The 11,564-nt window shown below is 40.7% G+C and overlaps 1 protein-coding gene across 2 annotated transcripts in view; it reads left to right on the top strand.

The window, feature by feature from the left end:
* PDE3B (phosphodiesterase 3B) overlaps window positions 1–11,564 on the top strand; it is a 152,315-nt gene that overhangs the window by 82,760 nt on the left and 57,991 nt on the right. For both annotated transcript variants that reach the window (XM_019519633.1, XM_019519634.1), the window contains exon 3: window positions 9,329–9,577. In XM_019519633.1, coding sequence (XP_019375178.1) covers window positions 9,329–9,577 — 249 coding nt within the window. The remainder of the gene's footprint in view (window positions 1–9,328; window positions 9,578–11,564) is intronic.

An 11,564-nucleotide genomic window follows, 5' to 3' on the forward strand; every position in this document is an offset into this window, starting at 1 on the left:
TGCAGCACCCTGCACTTGTCCGTGTTAAAACGCATCCTGTTCCTGTTAGCCCACCCCTGTAACCTATCCAGATCCCTCTGCAATCTCTCCCTCCCTGCTAGCGTGCTCACCTCCCCCCAGATTTTGGTGTCATCAGTGAATTTAAACAGGTTACTTTCCACCCCATCATCTAGATCTACTTAAATAGTATTTCTGTATGTAATAGTTGTAGTGGGTGATAAATTCCTATTTTCATCGCAGGGGGTACCTGTACATAGGCTGCTCTGATGCACTGTAATTAATTGAGTCTGCTGGAGCATGGTAACTACTGTGCTCCAGCCAGCCTCCACGGCTTGTGCATCAGTGTGCCTGTGCTTCAAAAATTGGCAGGGGCTCATTAACTAAAGCTCGTTTGAACGGTAGATGGAGCACCCCTGCCACCTCTTTGAAGCATGGGGATGGTGATGCACAAGACGCCCTGGGCACTTTTTAATTAGAGCAGCTTTCAGAGCCACTCTAATTAATTAAAGCATTTCTCTCCCACTCTTTCTGCCGCACCCCACTCCCATTCCCCACCCCCTTTGCCCCCACATCTCCGGAGTACATGTAAAAATGCCCAGGGTTCTCAATCCTAAGTCTCTGCTTCTAGTAAAACTCCTGGCAAGTCTCTTATCATGCCAAAGTATTTTATTCCCTTTGTAAAACTTTTAGCTAGTCTTTGCACACCAAGTTGACAATGTTTCTGCATCTGAGAGTCTGCTCCTTCATCATTTGCAGTCTTACCATTCCAGAGCATGGCTGGTCTCTATTATATTAATTATGACGCATGACTGGACCTGCCAGTCAGGAAATAATAGGTTTCATCTGCCCTGAGTACTCCCCAGAGTTCACTGGCATTCTCCAGATCTCCTGTAGTTTGATCTGTGAAATGTAATATTCATGATTTGGACTGTACCTGTCCAATGCCAGACAAAGAAGTTGCAAGAGACTATCCTCTTTTGTGAAGCCCTGTATACACTCACCCACACTTCCAGCTACCGCTGAGCCATTTCCACTTCTCTTAAGGCCTATTAAATACTCCTTTTTAAAATCAAATAGGTATATGATTATAAATTTTAAAACTATAAAGCAGTAAAATAATTAAGCTAACAAGTGTATATAACTCAGTAGGTAATACTAATATGAAACAAAGCCACCAGAATGAGACTCTCTCCAAATCAGTTTTTTTTTAGTTACTGCTTTCTTCAAAGAGTCCTATAATTGTTCAACTGACAATTTCATGGGTGACTGGCAGCCAATCCTGCCAACCTGCAAGTGCCAGCGGCACGCCACTGGCAGTTCCGGGTGAGCGTGATTAACCGCGAGTGGACTGCTGCTTTGGCCACTCTTGGTGGGGCAGGGGGCACCAGCCTGGGAATTCTGGCTGTCAGGGTGTGCACTGGCACGCTCAGAGGGTGCATGTGCACCCTCTGTGCATTGCCACTGGACAATTTCAACCATGGCATATTTGTTGGGTCACTGGGGCATCTCTTCCAAATTTCTATGTTATTTTTAAAGACCTAATATATAGCCCTTGGTGGTTCATTGGATTAGTTGCGTTTGTTTATGCTGTTGGATTAGTCTCTCTGTTGCAGCTTTCTAGATTCTATGCTTTTACATGTCAAGTGTTTTTGCTCTTCAGTAGTATTTATTTGTTGCCAGAATGATCACTTGTTATGATGTACAGTATTCATATCTTCTCTCTAAGACAGCAGGCAACCATCTTACATTTATCTTTACCTTGACGTGGCATTCCTTCTTCAACTCCATATACAATATTTCTGTGAGATTGCTGTATATTCAGAACTTTCCCCAAATGTTCTTTTACTTTATGCAGGAAATTAGAGCTGTCTCCTGTCAGGAGATGCTCTTTGCCCATTGAACAATTTGCACATTAGCATTGTTACCAGATTTGCCTGTCACTTGGGGGTGTGCTTATTTATTAGGGATACCTTTTTGGGGTCTCTGTAATTCTATCAATGTGTTGCTTGTGTTTCTGGATGGAGCTGTATCTCTCCTTTCTGCAAATCCTTACCCCCAATGGAGCTATCTTGTAGGACTTGGCTTCAATGGGGCTGGGTCTTCCCACCACCAAATGAGTCAAACACACGCACAGATTAAAAGGGCACACCTGAGTCGGGCTGGATTATTTAACATTGACAGGCTGACACCCTCATGTACCTTGAACTCAGTTCATCCCTTATTTCAGTAGGACAATAATAAATGTATTTAGCTGCTTGCTTGCTCGTGCGCGCTCTCTCTCTCTCGGTACATCTGAGCGGGGTCCGATTAGCACTCTGAGCTGATAACCTCGTGCACCTCAAAACTCTCAGCACATCCCAATCTCTTGTCACAGTGGTCCTAGTAGTAACTCCCTTGATGAGCAGACCCCACTGTTGTTTTGGCCATTACAGTGATCTTTGGTTTAGGTTAAAGAAGTGTTCCTGCATAACGTTTCTTTTCATGGTCAAGGGGAAGGAAGAGTAAATGAGGTTGAGAGAGATTATAGCAACCAGCTTGACCATTAAAGTTATTTATTGCTAGGTATGTGAACTTATGATGATACCAGTAGTAATAGCCATACAAGAGAGACTAATAAAATAGTTACAACATTACATAGTTTCAATTAGATATTTGGGGAAGTCTACCTCAAGTTTGATTAGCAAAAGTCCAGGTTTAGAAAGCTGTGCCTGCAGTAAGAAAATGAGAGGGGGAGGGGAAGGGAGGGAGTTTTGGGGTCTCACCACTCGGCGAAGCTTGACCGGTCGAGGTGCCCCAGGTACAGTTCTGAGCGTGATCAATGCAGGGATTCCAGACAGAAAGAGTAGAACTGGTGCAGCTTTTGGATCCAAGCACCACGTCTCAAACTGAGCTTGGGTAGGGTTTTTTGCTCAAGGTAGAAGTCTAGGTTGGTTTATGGGTAAACGATGGCTCATATGCTGGATAATAGGAACTGATCACTTCTGGCTATGGGTGGCATTAATCTGAAGAAGCTTGCAATACAGACAGGCAGATTCAGTGTTTTGGGTACCAATAAAGGAGTCATTACTAGGATTGGTCTGATTAAATGTTGAGCTGGATGTGTGTAGACTTGGGTGATTAACATTTGGAGCAGGGATCCCCCATCATGCAGTGCTCCTCTGCTTCTCTGGTCCCAGAATTCAGTGCGGTCCTTGCCTTGGAATCTCTGTTCTCCATTCTGAATGCTAATGAGGGTGCTTTCCTGTCCCATCTCCTATAACAATGAGTTGTCGCCCAGTTCCATCTCCCATGTAAATGAGACCAGGGGAGTTGCTTCACTCTTGTCACCCTTGTCTGGAGGGCTTTAGATGCGTCTCCTGCTGCATCTTCAGTGTCTTTTGTAAGTCCTTCCTCTAATCAGTTCTTGCTCAGACAGAGGTGGGGAGTCCTTTGTGAGTCAGACAGGCTGTATACTGTGCCAGGGTTCCCCAAGAACACAGATCTGAGAGAGAACTTTCAGACTGATTAGGGTCATGAGCCAGTTACTAGTGCATTCCAGTATTGGATAATGGCCAAATGGGCATCTGTCTGCTACCACTTTACCTTTGACTGCCCCATTGAAGTGGGAATGTCTTGGGCTTCTCAGGCTTTGTTTGGGTTAAACCCACCCCTTTGCAAACATTTAGAATTAAAGGCTCACAAATGAGACACTACTGCCAGTCATGAGTGCCTCAGGACATTGTGTCAAGTAAATAGTGCTTTTAGTCTGGCAATAACTAAAATGACAGTTTGGTTTAGGAGTGATACCACCTGTAAATACTAATTAACTTTATGGCTTCTTTTTGAATTGTTGTAATTTATGCATGTATACCTTGAACATCTTTTAATTATCTTCTCAGTCTCTCTAGAAGTGTCTGACTACTTTTTTTTTCTGTTCTCTCTTATACCTTTGTTCTCCATCTCCTGGTATGAAGTCTTCTTGTGAATAAAATAAATAACAGCAACCTTTTCCCCTCTGAATATGGTGCTATTCTGAAACTAGACTTGGTCCTTCATGAACCAGAGTTTCAAACATAGGGGTTCTTTTTTGTATCAATGTCATCATTACATAAATGTGCAAGTCTCCTTACCAATACAGACCTTTTCTCAACTCGTCTGATTTTTTGTATCTTCATTATTTAGTTGATGAATGTGGTAGTTGGAAATCATGTAATCAAAACTTTACTTGATATTTTGGTGTATGTGCCCTTCCTTTTATCTGGTACAGAATGTGGTCATGCTACTTTGCTGTCTCTGCCATCATAATGGTGTTATGTGCTATCAAATTAACTTCCTGTATATGACCAAAGATTTCTTGATGTTTCTGCTGTAATACTTTACGTGTAGGCTTGATTTTACATGGCTGTAAGCCAAAATAGTATGTTTGCCATTAGATTTTTATGCTGCACAAGGATTAACTCATCTAGTCTTCTCTACCAGTATAGATAAGAATAACATAGATGACAATGGTGTTTTCGCTGATCCTTTCCTATTAGACGTCTCAAAACGTAGTCTTGTCGTAAGCATGGTGTGGTGTCACACTTTTTCAGGCCCCACAAGTCTAGGAATACCAACAGTGTGTCATTCTTTTTTCAGTGACAACAATTCTATCCCTTAACTTTTCTCACAACTCCTATTTCTTTTTTAATTGTTTGTCCAAATATACATACAGAATTCTACTGTTCAGACACCGGCACCCAAATGCACTCAAACCTGAGTGTTGTGGGATTTTTCTGGGAAGGAGGGGGAGGTTTGTCAGCAATGTCCACTCAGCCATACCTGCACTCTGTCATTTTGTCTCTAGCTAAGGTCATTAAACAGCAATTTTACTCCAACCAGCCCTCGGTTCTTTCTCACCACCCCTAGCTGAGAGGGAGAACCTGCAGTGTCAGAGTATTTTTGTGCACTCTGTGGTCTTTTCCTCTTATATGTGAATAGCTTTAAAAAGACGGATGCATAGTGGTTAATGAGTGATTAGGTTTAGTGGCATCATTTTCTTTTGCAACGCTTCCTTTCTTTACTTTTGTGGAGAAGCTACTCTCTTTTCTTTGCTGATGATCTTGCAGTATTAGATTCAGTTGCAGTGTCTGAACTTTTAAACACAGTTATTTAAAACAAGAGGTACATTGGATGCTTATTGCATCAGGGAACAGGGCACATTACAGAAAGATGTGGCATCTGAAGGTCATTTTTCAAGAAAGCTCCCAAAAGTTAGGAAATTTTGGTTTGTTTTTCCCCCCTCCCCTGGGAGAGATGAATGAATCTCTCCTTTATTCTAGCGCAACAACTTTTGAATGTTTGTCATCCCAAAGTGCTTCTATTGCGTACAGTATTCCATGGAACTGAGGTTTCTGTTGGAAAATGCCACTCTATATGTTAAACATTAGTTGATAGTGAGGAATGGAGTACTGGGCTCATAAGAAGAAGCAGCCATGTCCTTTTCATGCCTCTAAAAGCTGTAAGTCCTTTCACATCTTAGAAGTAAGGATAGCATAAGGCCTAAAAGAATTTGTTCACTGGCACTTGTCAGGTACTACCCTATCACCACCCATGTTACCAGTGTTCTTCAGGACCAGCACTGTCTAGTCACATATCTTTTGGCACTGGATATTTGACAACAAAAACTTCAGACACAATATACAAGGCCTATCATCAGCACTGGGTTCCCTACTGAAAATACCTCCATTGTCTCTATTTTCAGCTCTAAATCAGTGATTGATAACTGTGTTTTGATCTCCAAGATGTTTATTTTCATACTGCAATTCACCCACCCCACTGAAGATATTTGAGGTTTCTAGTGGGTAATTACTGTTGCCAATACACAGTGTTTCCATGTGGACTGTCAACGGCTTCCATTATTCACAATTAAATTGCATTTTTAGAGTAGATTCCATACATCTGTGTCAAACAAACCAATAATGTGATGTCTTTTGCTGATCAATGTTCAACTTCTTCAATGCTGTGAATTATTCTACAGATGTTCTTAAATAAATAATTTTATGAAACTGGAAAAAACCAAGTGATTCTTGTTTTAAACTATATTTCTTAAAGTTATTAGGACTTAACACCACTTGTCAGACTCGAGTCATAAAATAAACATAGAATCATAGAAAGTTAGAGTTGGAAGGGACCTCAGGAAGTCATTTAGTCCAACTCCCTGCTCTAAGCAGGACCAGATCCCAGCCAAAGCTTTGTCTGTCTGGGTCTTGAAAACCTCAAAGGTGGAGATTCCGCCACCTCTGGGTAACCTGTTCCAGTGTTTTACTACCTTCTTACTGAGAGAACTCTTCCTAATATCTAACCTAAACTTTCCTTGATGCAATTTGAGACCATTGCTCCTTGTTTTGTCATCAGCCACCACTGAGAACAGTCCAGCTCTGTCCTCTTTCGAACCCCTCTTCAAGTAGTTGAAGGCTGCTATTAAATCCCGCCTAAGTCTTCTCTTCTGCAGACCAAATAAGCCCAGTTCCCTCAGCCTCTTGCCATAAGTCATGTCTTCTAGCCCCTCACCTTTTTTGTTGCCCTCCACTGGACTCTTTCCCAATTTGTCGGCATACTTTCTGTAGTGGTGGGGCCCTAAACTAAACACAGTACTCCAGCTGTGGCCTCACCAGTGCTGAATAGATGGGAATAATCACTTCCCTTGATCTACTAGCAACCCACCTACCAGTGCAGCCCTGCCATTAGGCTTCTTAGCAACAAAAGCACACCGTTGGCTCATATTCACCTTATTGTCCACTGTAACCCCCAGGTCCTTTTGTGCAAAGCTGCTGCCCAGCCAGTCAGCCCCCAGCCTGTACTGGTACATGGGATTGTTCTGTCCTAAGTACAGGACTTTGCACTTGTCCTTGTTGAACCTCATGAGATTTCCTTTTGGCTGAATCCTCCAATTTGTTTTGGTCACTCTAAATCCTAGCCCTACCCTCCAGTGTATCTACTACTCCCCCCAGCTTGGTGTCATCTGTGACCTTTCCAAGGGTGCACTCTATGCTATCTTCCAGATTCTTGATAAAGACATTGAACAAAACTGGCTCCTGGACCAACTCCTGGGGCACTCCACTTGATATCGGCTGACAACTAGACATCGAGCCATTGATTACTTCTCTCTGAGCCTGTGCTCCAGCCAGTTTTCTATCCACTGTACAGTCCATTCATCCAACCCATACTTCCTTAGCTTGCCTGGGAAATTGTTGTGGGAGACCGTATCAAAAGCCTTGCTAAAATCAAGGTACACCATGTCCACCAGTCTCATTGCATCCACAGAGCAGTCATTTCATCATAGATGGCAATGAGGTTGGTCAGGCATGACTTGGTGAATTCATGCTGACTGTTCTTAACCACCTTTTCCTCCTCCAAGTGCTTAGAAATAGATTCCATGCATGTTTACAAGTGTTTTCAGTAATAACTTGAGATTTTCCAGTGTGATTTTGATTTATTTTTTATTAATAGGGGTAAAGAAGGAAAGAGAGAGCTATTCTTCTTACAAGGGGAAAAATAAGTAAATTATAAAATCTCATTGAAATTTTTTCCCCTTTTCAATTTTTAGAAATACTTTTTCACTACTTTGTTTTTCTTTGTTCTTCTGTTCTTTTGCTCAGTTCAGGTATATTCAGGAATGCTGAGATTCTCCAGGTACTTAACTATTCTCATGAGAAATTCCTTGACTGCCTTTAACTGCACCTACTTACCTTGGTGGTTCCTGAGTCTTCATCCCAAAAAACTTTGAAGAGAACATTCTTACTAATACCAAGTTAAAACTTTTCTTTTTTGAATTTTGGTTTGTGTCCATAAGTTTGTTAGTTCCTTATGTCCTTTAATAAAGATGACTTAATTTTGAATACATTGTTTCACAGTCATCTGAAATTGTAGTTATCTTTGAAATACAGTATTTCCAAATTAATAATTTTAGTTGTTTAAGTTTCCTAACCGGATAGTATGTCAGTACGACAAATATATCTTGTAGCTCTTCTCTTTTCGAGAATTTTGATGTCTTTTAAAATAGTAGATTAGCAGTAATAATTTTTTACAATATCCATGATGAAGCCTTCCTTTTTTGCTAGTCAACCCACGTTTCACTTTGCATATTAAGTCATTGACTTTCTTAGCCACTTCTTGCTAACTTCTGGACGCTTTTTATAGATTCACTTGTACTTTGCCTTCCACTGTTGATTAAATCCTTCATTTCTAAAGCCTAAAACTCTAAGGGTTTCACTGGGGACATTTAGTGTTTCTGAAATGCACGTGATAAATTGTCATATTTGTGCAGAGCCTAGCATAAAGTGTGGCTTTGACCTCTAAACACTACTGCAATATAGAAAATAGTGATGATATAATGTCTACTTTTAGTGACTTAGAGTCATATTTTATGCATCATGTGTAGGTGATATTCTGAATGTTTTTGATAGATTTGATGTTAATAGATTATGGTATCAATTTTTTGTCTATTTTATGCCTTGGAATAAAACTAAAGTACACTTCAGATATAGAGCACACACAAAATTATTAAGAAATTAAAACACTTAAAATATTACCTGTTTAACATTCCAAGACTTTGAATTTAAGGTAGAGTGTAACTTCATTTTGTTGTAACTTGGCCTGTCTCTACAGTTCTTGAATTTTTTTTTTTTTTCCAAAAGTAAATACACTTGGAAAAAATACCATGTTTTATTTAAGCTTCTTTTTGGTAGCTTGATATTCACTAGTAGTAAAATGTACCAGTATAGAATTAAATTAATTTTGGTAAAATAATAGTAAAAAATCTAACTGATAAATCTTAGAATATAGTCTCTAGGATACAGTCTTTGGATAGACAATATACATAGGATATAGTACTAGAAATGAGGCACAGGCTGAAATAAGGAAAGAACTGATCCCAGAATTTTGTGTTCAAGAAGAGAATGAAAAAAAGTTTAAAGTGTTCTGAAATATATCTTCCTACTTGGGCAGAAATTGCAGATATAGCCATTTTTTTTTCTGTTGGCCAGGGAAAGGGCTAAATATAAAAATTCTGAAATCTGAATAATTTGTATAGTACTACTAAAGTGACTTTTTTTTCCCCAATAAAAATTGTTTTTGCCTGATTTTTATAATGAAATGTTTTTGTCTGAAAAGCTGCCATTATGTTGGATGTTTTCATATGTTCAGCCTTTTCTTCGCATTTTTATGTGGCTAATATAAGTTATATAGCAGTATAAGTTATATATATGTTACATGGCACATTTTTGTTTCTTTGTTGTATACCAAATATAAGAAAAATGAAGGGGGGGAAAAAAAGAATAATTGATCATTACAATATTTTTGTCTGTTCTAGAATGTCAGCAGTGGAAATGGTGTTGATCTTTCAGTACTTAATGAAGCTCGGAACATGGTGTCAGACCTTCTGATTGATCCATCTCTTCCCCCACAAGTGACTTCTTCTCTTCGAAGCATTAGTAGTTTGATGGGTGCTTTCTCAGGCTCCTGCAGGCCAAAAACTAATCCTTTTGCACCATTTCCTGGCTTTTACCCCTGCTCTGAAATGGAGGATGCAGCTGAAAAAGGAGATCGAAAATTACATAAGGTCAAAAGACTATAATTGTAATTCATATAAAAGTTACCATTTTGAGCAGTTTACTAAAGATTACTTTTTGAAAAAAACAATTCTATATAGACGGTAGTTTCAGCTTGAGTTTTAGGCCACCTTTTGAAAAAAGTGTTAGGGCATGGACACGCATACACTTGGAGAGACTTCAAAAGGGAAGAGGGACCTACTACTTAAGAACCTGCAGCAGCTATTAATGTTCTAATTAGCATGTATGTTTGAGCCTGTAGTGATTATAAAGTGAGCTAAATTGCCCAGCTTTAACCTTGGAAGAAGCAGAGTTAGATTTCCCCAGCTTTAACTTTGTAGGTAGTTGAATTAAAATTGGGGCGATTTTTGTTACATTTTTATCACTGCTGGCTCCTGTACATGTAAATCTTACTGTACAACGTTGCCAGGCTGTTTGGAGTAGCAGCAACGTTCTCCATTTGAAACTGCTTCATCTGTTTGTTCATTCATGCCCTAACAGTTATAAGTTCTTGTTGTTGCAGGAAGTGGTTTTTACAGGTTCCATCCCTTCCAGAAGCTTACTCTAACTTGCTGCACTTTGTGCACATCTATCACTGTGATTTGTGTATCCTGTTGTTCATTTTTTTTAGGTAGAATATTGTTCACTCATCTATAGTAAATTATGAGAACTCTCTGCAGGAAATGCAGCTCACTTTGGCACAGTGTCTAAATAGTGTTTTAAAAAAAATGAACATAAACACGAAAATGTAAGCCTCTGGTAGTAAGCTCTGAGCACAGGGGCCTGTCTTTGGTACACGTATGCAATGTGTTTAGCATCATGGAGTTGCCATAAGTTTTTTCACACTAGAAAATTATCTTCTTATATGCCTGTTACAGCTGGCAATACGAAGACATCAGCATTTGTCAGTTCCCATTGCTGCTTCTGGGTTTGCTGTTTTGTCAGTATTTACAATGTGGTTTTATATAGCTAGGCTGCCAAAAAAGAGGTGCAGTTTGTGGTGGGCCAGTAGGGGGCACTTCTGTGCTGAGCCACGCGCCTTACTGTGCTCGACCACCTTCCAAGCTCCGAGTGTCTCCCCTGGGGTGCCTACAACTGGCTGACCCCCTTCCTGTGGCACACCCATAAGACTAGGGTAGTCGCTGCCACCACCCGGGTTCTGGTTGTTGCTTGGGCCCTGTGCCCCCCAGGGTACACAGGCCTTAGGATTTTGGGGTGCTTCTATTAGCAGGAAGTATTCACCATCAGCCTCCCATGCGGAAGGAGAGTAAAATAGCTGAGCCCACCTTAGCGGTTCTCTTCCCTCTTAAGCCCATACAGCGAGGCATGCTAAAACAGTTTTTTTGATCAAAGAGGGATGGGGAGGAGAAGGAATACCAATAGCAAAATATAGGGGGGAAAAAAATGGCTTGACCAAATCTGAGTGGCTTGTCTGCCTTTTTACCACATGACTAGAGTAGTCAGCTAAGTTCCTAGTTAGGTTTCTGGTATATTACTCGGTTCTGGATCCTGAGTATGAAAGAAGGCCTCTGAAGTCCATGTTGCTTAGTATGTGTCTTTAAAATGTCTGCCACCTCTTCCTGGAGGGGACCTCTTAAATAGCCCTTCTGACCTAACCTGCTGGTTCCAGTCAAGCCCATGTGGTGTTTTATGCTGACCAACCAATTCAAAAAGTATCACACCTTGACCTAGGCTCAAGCCCCTGTCCCCAGGTCATGAGGCTAGATCTGCTTCCTCTTACCTGAAGTCAGTCACATAGACAGTGAGTTGGTTGCTTAGCAACTGGGGTGATAAACACATGAGAGAGAGAGGAAACAGACTATCCCCAAAGAGGGGGAGGAGGCTGGAAGGGAGATCCTTTCACATAGTTAGCAGCTGTTTTTCTTTCTTACCAAGATAGTACATCGCCTCAGGAATGTCCCAGATCTTTGAAGAGCCTTGATCAATGGCATAACTGGCAGCTAGTGGGTGGGGTTGGAATAGGGTACAGGTTAGAGC

This window comes from Gavialis gangeticus, unplaced genomic scaffold, assembly GCF_001723915.1.
Source record: "Gavialis gangeticus isolate Ggan-Ray unplaced genomic scaffold, GavGan_comp1, whole genome shotgun sequence".
NCBI lineage: Eukaryota > Metazoa > Chordata > Crocodylia > Gavialidae > Gavialis > Gavialis gangeticus.